Source organism: Pituophis catenifer, unplaced genomic scaffold (assembly GCF_029215685.1).
Source record: "Pituophis catenifer annectens isolate HBS135680 unplaced genomic scaffold, rPitCat1.0.hap2 SCAF_6, whole genome shotgun sequence".
In the NCBI taxonomy this organism is placed as follows: domain Eukaryota; kingdom Metazoa; phylum Chordata; class Lepidosauria; order Squamata; family Colubridae; genus Pituophis; species Pituophis catenifer.
The window spans coordinates 63,685,686-63,698,465 of record NW_027256886.1 but is presented as its reverse complement, the minus strand read 5'-3'; the positions used below and the strand labels follow the sequence as shown (position 1 = coordinate 63,698,465).

At 35.2% G+C, this 12,780-nt stretch overlaps 1 protein-coding gene across 5 annotated transcripts in view; it reads right to left on the bottom strand.

Moving 5' to 3' along the window:
- Window positions 1-12,780, bottom strand: part of INPP5A (inositol polyphosphate-5-phosphatase A) — a 283,547-nt gene that overhangs the window by 79,975 nt on the left and 190,792 nt on the right. For all 5 annotated transcript variants that reach the window (XR_011600509.1, XM_070945903.1, XM_070945902.1 and 2 more), the window contains one exon: window positions 6,581-6,665. Coding sequence is in view for 4 of the 5 variants with exons in the window: in XM_070945903.1 (XP_070802004.1) it covers window positions 6,581-6,665 (85 nt within the window). In the remaining variant the exon portion in view is untranslated. The remainder of the gene's footprint in view (window positions 1-6,580; window positions 6,666-12,780) is intronic.

The window sequence follows — 12,780 nt, the reverse complement described above, 5'->3', positions numbered from 1 at the left end:
ACATCATAGTGACATTAATCTGTCAAACTGCTAAAGGATAAATAGTATTGAATTGTTGACTGTATGAAGCATGATCTGATCAGATTTAATCTAAAACTGCAGGAAATAGACCTTATCTACCTATTTATCTTTTCTTTAGAAATAATTTGTGCTGGCTCATCCATAACATAAATGGTACCTTATTATGTTCAGAGTAATATAATCTGAAATAGTTAGTTATGCAGTACAGAAGGTTAACAACAACAATGAAGTACACAAATGAGAATGTCATCAAATATTCTCTAACATGAACTACAATTCTTAAAATCCACAACTGCAAGATATGGAGTAAAGAATTAAATTTTCTTTTTTGCATTTATTTATTTTAATATTGTTTATTACTAATTTTTTACAATGTAAACAAGAATATATGTGTATATGGATTTGGTGAGATTGAATACAGAAGAGACAGAGAAGAAATTCTTGAAGATAACACCGAAATGTCACATGGAAGAAATGAATGATGTACTAAATTTTTGTTTGTCTTAAAAAATAAAAAAACTTTATTTTTTTAAAAAAGAATATATGTCTTTATAAAAACAAAGCCCTACAAGATATACATGAAATTTGCAGAGAAAAGAACAATAATATTCAAACTAAACTAAATAAAATGAGATCTCCTTTTGTATTTCGAGCTGTGAAACCAAACTCATCTCTCTCTGGGGCAATGTGGTCTTCAAAGCAACAGTACTTTTGAATATGAAACTCAAGGGACACAAAGAGATGATGAAAAAGAATGTTTGCTATCAAGTTCAGGTTGATGAAAGAGTTAGAACTGCAATTTCCAGAATTACCTTAAATGAGTAACTTATACAATGTGTCCAGAATCCGGGACTCATGACTCCCATGGAATTAAATTTGGCAAATTTTATAAAATGTTTTGACATAATACAAAATGTCATAAAACATTCCCTGTGATCAACTCCTGATGTGCTGCAGCACAATTCAACGTGACCTACTTACTTTCAAGGCAGATATCTGAATATTTCCCTACATTTTTAAGAACTTTTCATGTACATTAGAAGCTTTGCCATTTTGAAGACTTTGAAGAATCTGGTAAGGAAATATCTCAGAAATTATGACCCAAGAGGTCGTGGGTTGACTAGTTTATTTATCACAGTATCTTCTTATCCACCTATGGTGAAGCAAACAAAAAGAAAACAAATAGTTGAATGAAGCCTTATGTATTTCAAGACTGATAGAAATTGGCATTACTTAGTGCTTTTCACAACACAGCTGAACAGAAACTCAAACTCAACCAAGTTAAAAGCATGCCTCTGTCTCTAATTGTAAAACAAAGCATTAAACTTGAGTTTATAGTTTCCACTGGAAACTATACTATACATAGAAACTCTGATTATCAATTCCTTGAGTGAGAAGATGTCTCTAATTTATAGAAAACTCTCTGTTTCCTACTTCATTGCATGAAGAACTATAGAAAGCAGACAATCCTTTATAGGTCAATTCCCTCTCGCCCCAGCTAATCAATCAAAGACATCTACTCTAACAAACACAGGGGAAGGGGAACCTCTGCATGCTAAAAAGACAAAATAACAGCCAGCCTTGAACACCAATGGAAAGCAGCCTTACAAATGTAAACACAAGTTGTGACCTTATGTGAATTAGGAGGAGGGAAATGGAATTATAGGATTAATTTTGCCACCAATTTTACTGTAGAGAATTATCTTGAAAATAAACTGTAGACTAACTGCAGGGTTTGATTTACAAGATATAGCAAAATATGATTAAAATAGAATGTAGCAAGATATAGTCAAAAGCAAGTCTGTTCAATGATAAGAGCAAGCATGAAAGACAACTGGAAACAAGCTATATTCTTTTTCTCTTCAGCAACTCTTTAATTTGCTGAAAAAAGGTTGCCACACCATTCATAATTTTATACAGCTTAATTATGTTCTTTCCAGTTGCTTATTTTATTCACTTTCTCCACTTCTATTATATACTGTAGATATTTTCAAATACATTGACCAGAACTGTACACAACTTCAGAAGGTAATATACTCTGGATTTCAATAAGGACATTACAATGTTGGGATTTTTTATTTTCAATCCCTTTTCTAATGATTCCTAGCATGGAATCTGCTTTTATCACAGTTGCTACACATTGAATTGACAATCTGATTGAGCTCCCTAACCCGGGTGTTGGCAACCCATAGCTCCAGAGCCCCATGCGGCTCTTTCATCCCTCTGCTGCGGCTCCCTGTCGCCCTGTCATGGCAGAGAGATGAAAGAGCTGTTGCCCTGTCGCAGCGGTGCTGATGGCTGGAGTCTTAGGGCAGGAGCGAAGTACCCCTGCACTTGCCTTAACAGCATTCCGCCTTCGTCGCGGTGCATTTGCTGTTGCTGACTCCGTGGCCTGCTCGTTGCTCTCGCAATGCCTTGTGCAGTGAAATTTAGCGGGCTTCACAATGGGAATGACTGGGTCCCCTCCTTCTGGAGCCCATCACGACGCTGAGTGTCGTTGTCGGCTCACTCTTGCCTCTTGGATGTCAATTGCTTTTCCTGCAGAGCCACTGGTGTTGTGATGCCCTACCGGCCAGGTGGTCTTTGGCTCTCAGCCGTCTGCTCCTGGACTTGTCAGCTTCCGAACGTCAGATTCCCACCACCCAGCACCAGTTCAAGGGTTTCTTTCCACCCACAGGGATGCGGGGGGGAAAGGGGGGAAAGAGAGAGAGGGAGGGAAAGAGAGAGAGAGAAAGACACAGAGAGAAAGACAGAGAGAGAGAGAGAGAGGGAGGGAAAGAGAGAGGGGAAAGAGAGAGAGACAGTCATGTGACTGGATGGGAGTGACTGATGTCGAGTTGGCCACACCCACCCAGGTTTGTGGCTCCCGGTGTTTTCTTTTCTGTGGGAAGCGCACCTGAATCCTGCAATTCTTTATACTCACTTTTGAATTTTATTTCCTTTCTGAATATTTTAGTACAGCATATTGCTAAAGTCAAAATCATTGTCAACACATAAAGAACTACTGGCAGTAATAAAAATCTTTTTGGAACTCATTTTTTATTTCCTTTTATTTAGAAAATTGCCCATTTATTCCTATTTTCTTTCTTTCTGTTTTTTAATCAGTTAGCAACCCATAAAAAACATGCCCTCTCACCCACGATTACTACAAGAGCTCAAAAACCTTTGATGAAGAACAGGCTTATGAAAATCTAAACAAAAAATGTATATGATATTACTTCTATCCTCATGTCTGTTGACATCTACAAAAACCCACTCTAATAAAACTGAGGCAGGATTTTCCCTTGGAAAATCTATGCTGAATGCCAGATTTGTTCCCCTAGTTAATTTTCTTTGCTTTTAATTTCTACTAAATTGCTTGGAATAGACATTAAGCTAACTAGCCTTTAATTTCCCAGATCTCCCTTTAAAAAATGAATTCATATTGACTACTTTCCACTTCTCTGGCACTGAACCTGATTTGAGTGATAAATTACAGATTTTTGTACGAGATTACATTGTGGTGTTTCAAGATACTGAAGCATTATTTTCTCGTGTAAAATAAATTTACTGCTTTTTTGATTACCTAAGTAGATTAATAAAAACTCAAGTAGCTGTCTTATATCTTTTGTAATAAACACAGATGTAAAGAATTTACTTAGTTTCTCTGCTATATCTCTTATCATAGCTTGTCAGGATTGTTTCCTGCTGCACATACAATCTTAAAAAGTTTGTATTCCAACAATAATAAGGGAGGATCTATTTTGGAGAGACCTGAATATATCAAACAAATTGCAGTCACTGATTTAAAACCAAGTTTGGCTTGCTTTAAAACAAAATCAAGCCAAACTTTTATTTCCAGACCTATCATAGCTAAGCAAATATATGCTGTGGACAACAGTTATTTACACACGCGCACACACACACACACACACACACACACACACACACTATCTCTCTCAAAAAAGGTTTCTCGTGTTATGGTCCAACTCTAGGTGGTGATGTTCATCTCTGTTTCCTAGCCAAGAGAGCCAACCCCAATGGTAAGGGGTTGCTGGACTTCTAATCTAAAACATTCAATGGCTACTACATGGTGTATCTCTTAAATGCAATCAGAAGCCAAAGTTTCCTACTTCATTTCCCCCTGCATTTTTAAAATACTAGACAATGCTGTGAATTGTTTGGTCATCCTTTCAGAGATATTTAACGGATTCCTCATTGCCTTCAACAATGATAGAACTTCTAATGTACTGTCTTCACTGAAAACTTGGAATACATTCAAAGATATATCTGCTTTGAAAATATGTTAAACATATAGCATAGTCAAACATCAACATGTTTTATGACATTTTGTATTATGTCATAAACTGTTGGGCACAAGGGTCCCAGAACAACATGAGGAGTTACTTCAAAGTAGTTCCTTTATTGTTGTTCACTATAGAAGGAATCCTGCCAGACAAAATCTGCATAACTATTAGATATTCTGTGAAAGATAAGGGGGTGTCAGTCCACTCTGGCTTTCTTCCTGAATATGAAAGATTCCATGCTAAGATGTCTCTTTGATCCTTGGGAAAGACCCCTGCCCTTCTGTGCTATATTCCACCACATAAACTGTTTCATGATCATTTTATGTCATCAAATGTTTTATAAAATTTGCCAAATTTTCAATTCCATGAGAGTCATGGGTCCCAGATTTTGGACGCCTTCTATAAATTAGCCCATTGTAGATATCTAGGTTCAAAAACCATTGCCCTACAATGGATGATTTTGCCCAGTTAAAGGTTACAAAAACAAGACTTTTACTAATATATAGTTACCTATTTCTATATTTAAAAAGAGGTTGATGACTTCCAACTCTCAAAATCACTAGCTGGTAGGTACTATGTGGGAGGATCTAGGCTACATGTAATCCATTCCTTTCCCCAAATTACAGTGCTTACCTTTACATTCCTTAAATCTACAGGGAACATGTTATTTATTGTGCAAAATTACCTAGACTGTTCCCATTATGCTATATATTACAAAATGTTTTAATGAACCAGACTCTTCTTGCAAAAGTTCCAGACATTTTTGCATAGGAATATTCCTATATTTATTAATTAGAAACTAAAGGACTTTTAAAAGGATATTGAAAAGAAAAGGAACTGTAACTTTCAGGTTCAACAGCCTCTAAGAGATCTATGATGTATGTCTTTAAAAAATTAATTAAGAATTGAACAGCACTCTACCAAATACTGTATTATTTAAGGCATGTTTGAACTTTCAGACTTCACAACAGCAGTGCAAATGGAGTAAGTACTAGGAAAAAAAAACTTGCTATGTCCCACTAGAACAAACACAGCTGGAACAGACTTGCAGTTTTTAATTAGCTAATAAAGAGCTAAAACTCAATCTACTTTATATGAACAGTGACAGAGTAGATACCAATTGACGATGGATTAGTGACTCTAGCCACTGATTAAGTATGCAAGAAAACAAAACAAAATTATGGGATTATTTTTTTTGTCTGTTAATAGGGTTAGGATAAATTGGCAATTAACCAAGAAGCTTTCAATTCCAAGTAAACTTTGATGGCTTATTGTTACAACAATGTAATAGTTACTTCAGCTACTGGGTTGACAGATGTAAAATGCTTTTAAAAGTTCGTGAAGCCTTCTGAATTTTTGAAATATATTTGACTCATTTGTATAATTAGGTTCTCCCTATCTAGTTTTAGAACTTGTGCAGAGAAGTTATCACATTTTAGGTTATATTTTTGTAGAAATAGTGAACATTCAAAAAAGTTCATAGTTTTTAAGCACCACTGTATATATTTCAGAGGGTATTATTCCCATGCCTACAAGAAAATGATTCTTGTATCATTTTACAATATAGTAATTCCTCACCATGGAAGTTCTGTGAGAAAACAAGAGATGGATTGCTTTAATTATCACTCAGCATTTTTCAAATTTTGTATGCCACTTCAGTTGACAATTTTAGAAATGTTGAAATGAATGAATGAATGAATGAATGAATGAATGAATGAATGAATGAATGAATGCTGTTCCTAGCAAATATTTTTGGGGAAACATTTGAATCCTCCCAAAATGGTACAGATCTTTGTAGCATCTTTGTAGGCCTCTGACCTACAATGGTTTTCAATGTTTCCTTCAAAGGAAATGTGAATGAAATCAGAAATGTTGGAGAATTTAGTCTGTATTCCTGAGGACTGAAATGAACCACATGAACCTAATCAATAGCTACTAGATAAATATGATGACAAAGGAATAAAATGTTTGCTAGTAAACAACCAAACTCAGAAAGCACCAAGGACTCCATAGATTGCTCATTTCTGTCTACGGAATCAGAGGAGGAACATTTCTCAACCATTCAAGCATAAATCCCCTACCTTTGACTCCTTGCATTGGAATAATGGGTTTACTGTAGATTCTATATATTATGGTTTGATAGCTATTTTCAAGTTTTATAAAAATTTGCTTTTTTGGGAAATTTACTATTATTTTAGATTGTTTACTAATTTTTTTTTTAAATTGAAGAATTTTGAATGGAATGTAGATGTAAACAAAGAAGAATTTCCTACCTCTACCACTGACTTTGAATCCAGTCGAAAATTGAAATCACCAAAGACAAAATATGAAACTCGTTCAAACCGCTGATCTATGATTCTGAAAAGACAAACAAGACAAACATTAAATGTTTAATTTAATTTAAACATTTAAATCAAATGTACATTATCAAAGAATTTGGAACAAGCAGTTTTCTGGAGGAGGGTGGGGAATTAGAAGCCTTGAATGATCTCAAAAAATACGAATGGATTAGAATAAACGGAGACGACTTGTACTCCTTTAAATTTAACTATACATCTCTATAGCTTTTTAGATATTTGCAAGATCTCTCCCTTCCCAAATAAAAGTTGTGTAAGTTGAATGTAATTGTGCATTACATTTTCTTTTGAACATGCCATGAATCATATTTCCTATAAAAATTGTGATTACTCACTCAGTGGAGTGATAAATTTCAATTGAATAAGAAAGAATGTAGCCAAGTCATGTCACCAGAATTAATTTTATGTTTCTCAGTGGAAGGATCTACTGCTATTTCACACAGTTATTGTCTGATGCTTGTATCATATTATCAAACGTATTGTAATGTATCTGCAAGACTTACAACTCAATTTACAGTGCTGCCAAATATATGATCAGATTAAATTATTTTAGCAGTAGAATGAGTATAGTGCTTGTAGCCTTCAGCACACACAAACACATATACCCAACTCATAAGAGATGATTTGTGCTTATCATAGAGGCACTATCTATCAACACACAACCACACACAAAATTTAATCTAAGCTAATTATGTAATCCATCAATCCATCCCACAAATATAAATTAGATTCAATTACTTGGTATCTCTTGGTATTATAAAAGACTTACTGGTACTAAGAACTAGATATTCCTGCCTAAAATTTATGCACAACAGACAATAGTACAGGGCCAGTATTCCTATATTAAAAAGAGTAAAGGTAAAGAAGAAAAAGCAATTAAGTCATTGTGGAAGGCATATTATCGCCCTAGAGGAACTATGAACGAGAAAGTTGATCAATGATTAAATTATGTAGCATCAAAAAATCAGCTGTTTCATTTATAATGTTGTTTGGGACAGAAAAACAATATTGTATAGTACTGCCATATTCACTATATCTTCTACCAGTATATAATCATATGTTCTGATAAGATTTAAATAGCAAGTAACATTTCTGTTTGTCTGAATATTGATACATATAAGGCAAAAAGATATTATCTCAAACAATTGCTTTTGTATGTGTGTTCTAGAAACTGATTTTACATTGACAGGCCACAGTTTTACCAATCTTATATTTATCTTTTGGACTATCACTTCCTTCCTGATAATGTCAAAGAGTCTATTTCTACAAATTTTCTTGTTTGGCTGAATCAAACATAGAAGCTGAATGATTAATCTCAGTTCTAGATGTTTGCCCTGCACAACATTAGTACTGCAAATATTTATCTTCCATTTATTTTTTGAAGATACACCACTTTTTGGCAGTATTGAGCAATGAGACTTATATTGTCCTCCTGAACAGAATAATGCATTTCTAATTATTCGTATTTATAAACTGCTATGAGGAAAAAAAGTTTAAAAGGCAAATATTGAACTTTTGAGATCCTCTACCTACTGTGTAGGGGAGGTCATGTCATCCCTTCAAGGTAGACCAGACTAGGGAATCAAGGTTATGAATGTTCATATAGTGTTTATTTTAAGGTTATAGTGCAGTAACAGAAGCTTGTAAATTTTAATACTGTATGTTTCCCCCTCCCTCCTTTTATCATGATGAGAATTAGGGAAGGTCTTGTTTGAGGTGCTTTCTCAAACTATATTTCTGCCCTAGACTCAAGATTTCTTTTGTCTTGGCCACAGCTCTTTCTCCTGTTCTTCATTCTTACTGTCCATTGCAAGTAATGGTTTTAGCAAGTTCATTTTCTCTATATTTGCTTCTTAATTTATGAATGAGGATTACTAATTTCCATCCCTTAAAGCATCCAACTACTCCAATAATCATTTTCAGAAAACTAAATACCCAGCCCAAACATACCAAATTAAATCTGACTGAAAAAATTCAGTATGAGATCTCAAGGAAACGGAACTTTCTTTCCAAGAACTCAAGAGAAACACATGTTTTGAGAAAAAAAGCAAGGGTCTGCAACCATCAATTTTCATTGGCATTTTGGATTCACATAAACTCATATAGCAAACCCTGGTAATCTATAATGTTGGGTTAACAGTGTCAGTAGTAGAGGTTACCCTTAATTGCCCTGACCCCAAAACATGCTGTTCAGACCTCAAAGAAGTGTTGTGCTTTAAAAGCACGCCATTTGAGGTGTTTCAACCACAAAATATTTTCCACACTTCCTGCAACTAGAGCTTGTTTGGTTATTTCTATATAGCCATCCAATTAAAAACAACTTGGGGAGAGATGGGGGAATACAACCGGTTTAAAAATCATGAACAAAACTTCTCCCCAAAACTCAGAAGCATGCCAGTTCTGTCAGATCTGTTGGGGTGGACAAGAGGTAATAGGAAACAAATAACCTACTAATAATCCAGTAAGACAAACAGGAAGTGATTAAGATATGAATATAAGCAGGATGCTTGCTCCAGGAATGGGTGCAAGCCCTCCTGCCCACAGGTGCTACCTGTCCCTCAAGCAGGAACCAAGAATCTAGGACAATCCTCAAAATTGAGGATTACAATGCTTAGCGCATTGTTTTGTTTTTTTTTTATTTTTTTTTATTTTTTAACATTTTATATTTTAAATTACTAACATTACAAACAACATATACAATATTTCACCCTGTGCTATACATAAGAAAGAAAGATTTGGTTCTTCGGATATATCCTCATGATCGCCAAAATCCACGTTCTCGGGGTACAGGTACCGAAGCATCCAATTTTCCCAGCGCATAGTCCACAAATGGTTTCCAAATTTTCCAGAAAATGTCTTCTTTATAATCACCATTTCTAATTTTAATATCACATGTCATTTTATCATTTAAAGCTAATTTCCACATTTCACAATACCATTCTTCTATTCTAAAATTCACATCTAATTTCCAATATCTGGCTTAGCGCATTGTAAGCCGCCCTGAGTCTCCAGAGAAGGGCGGCATATAAATCAAATTTAAAAAAAAAATGTCTAGTTCTGCCTAGGGGAGTGCCATCCCAACATAACTAAACATTGAAAGTCTCCAGTAAAAGCCAGCCATAAAATTTATGTCATTTAGTCTTTCTAGAGTTAAGTATAAGCCAGATGCTCACAGCATCCAGACAGTGATAAAGAACCTTAAAGGCATCACTTGGTTGGTTAGAGATAGAGACGAACAACTGAGTATCATCAACACATCCTGATGTCTCATTCTATTCGAACAGATGGTTTCAGTGAACAGTTTTGATCAATGACCTCTCAATATTAAATCCAGACCAAAATCCTGGAATGGGGCAAAATATGTTTACTTCAGGGCCCTATAAAATTGCAGCTTAACATCTTTATAAACTTTCATCAAAAGAGGAAGTTGAAACCTGGATGAAAATTATCCAGTATTGTTGGGTCCAGGAATGGTTTCTGGAATGGGGATTGCATCTTTAAGTAAAAACAGACTACCCTGTCTATTGTGGATTAATTAACCACTGCCTAGGTTCAACCACACATCACCTCTCAGGCAGCCTAAACCTACCATGAAAGATACAGATATAATGTACAATTCCAAGAGGTCTGTCCACTTCTTCAGGACTACGAGGTAGCACTCCTCCCCAAAAACACAGATTGTGCCTCAATTAACCTGAAAGAATCTGTATTTCCTGAGTTCAACTCCAAGTGGATCTAAGCAATTTTATCCCCCAGATGATTTGAATACTCCTCAGAAGATGGTCCTCTAGATCTTTTTCCAAAATTTCTTAAAACCTTTTGTGAAATATAACCAGATTTTCCTGAGCATTTTCATAGATTGAATGCACAGACATATATTTTCACTTCCAGCTGTAATTTAAGCATTAGAACATGTTAGCTCTGGAGTGGTGTCCAGAACCTGAAGCAATTGGGAAGAAGGGGGCAGTTCTAGCCTGAAGTTAGACTGACTGATTGGACCACAGGTAATCCTCAACTTACAATGGTTTATTTAGTGACTGATCAAAGTTACAGCGGCACTGAAAAATCTGAGTTATGACCATTTTTAACACTTGTGACCTTTGCAGCATCCGCATGATCATGTGATCAAAATTCAGATGCTTGGCAACTGATTCATACTGATGACCATTGCTGTGTCCCAAGGTCATGTGGTCAACTTTTGCAACCTTTTGACAAGCAAAGTCAATGGGGAAATCAGATTCACTTAACAACTGGGTTACTGTCTTATCAACTGTGATGATTTACTTAACAACTGTGGCAAGAAAGGTCGTAAACTGGGGCAGAACTCACTTAACAAATGTCTCACTTAATGGCAGAAATTGAACATGATTTTTTTCCCTTGTTTCCAACATTTACTTCTAGTTTCTGGCAAACCTCCTCCCCCCAACCTATTGAGTAAAATGGATTTGCTTAACCACCCTGGTGTTCACTTACTGATTGCTGCAAAAAGTGCCAAAAAAAAAAAAAATCAATCTGGTCATGTGATGCCTCGATTTATGATAGCAACAACTGACAACCATAATTTCATGCTCAATTATGGTTGTAACCCAAGGACTACCTGTATAGGCTATTGGTTCCAACATTTATCAATTGTTCAAAGTTGATTTTAAAAGGAAAATTTCCTTTAAATTAAATATTGAGTTTGATGACAGTCCTCTTTAAAATCCATGAAAATATGTGAAAAGGTTTGCTTATTTAACAGGAAAAATATCATGTATATATGTTTACAAATGCTCAGTAATATAATTGGGCAAAAATGTTACAGTCAATTATATGTCTATTTTGAAATAATATACTGTATCCAAAGAATGTTCTTTCCTAGGCAATGTATTTAACATCTCAACCCTAAACTATGAATTCAGTGTAACTTTCTGTTACTCAGTTTCAAAAGTTATAAGGCACTTTTGAGGCATTTCTTCCTATTTAAAGTGAAAATTTAAAACATTCAAAATGATGAATATGAGAAGAGCTATGTAACTGAATTTTACTATTTGTTCTCACATTTATTTCTAATAAGATGGCCCGGAGATGAGTGAAGATGAGTAGTGAAGAAGAAAAAACAGTTACATATGAGTGATTTTGTGAGCCTGGGTTTGCGTGCATGTTGGGAGTTGGTGAACATGATTCAATGTGACAAGAGGAACATGATCTAGCTAAACCATTTCTCAGGGCACTTTGTAAGAAGGATCAGCTGCATTATTCCTTTAATAGCCATGTCTAATGCAATAGGCCAGTGGTTTTTGTCCCAAGTCAAGGTATCAGCTGCAGGTCAGAAGGTAACATTCTGTTTACAAGATTATTTCCTAAAGCACTTATCTTGCCTTCGGTGTGAAAAGTTGACTTTTCTGTTTGTAAGGGGGCCAAAAGAATTGAAGGAATGGGAAAAATTAGCTACACTGAGCTGGAGCTGAATAGAATTAAGTGGGAGGTCTGAGAAAGGCCCGCTGTGGTGCTCAGCGGGATATCTTATTAGCCACGTCATCACAGTTCATTCAGGCAAACAGTAACAGTGTCACCAACATTCCCACACAAAGACAAAGTTCTTTACACAGTCTATAAACATGCTTCCCTTGGCCGATTCATCCTGGTTTGACACCACTGAAAGGATGGTGCTTCATCCACATTCTCTCCCTCCCTCTCTCTCTTTTGTGAACAACAAAACAAAATCTCAACCATGGTCCAACAAGATGAATAAAGAAAACAAGGAAGAACATTTTAATATTTATAGGGAAGAAGCAATCTAGATGACAAAATAATTTTATCTATAAAAAGTTTTTTGGTGCTTTCAAAAATTAAAGTTAGCCATAATCTTATTTATTTTTCTGTATTTATCAGCACAAGCATGTATGTGACTTGAATGCTAATGAAAGGAGACTATTTGACACAAAAATGAAAGAAATTACTAAGAGCACAGGACAAATTATTAGGAGCAAAATTAAATGTGAAGTTCGAATAGTGTTAAGGCAGAGTGCTATGTTCAGCAGTGGCTTGGACAGATTTTGAAAAATCTCTTTAAAACAGACTTTAATACATATTTTAACCATTTTGAAGATCACTTTTTGCTTTTTAAATTGGTA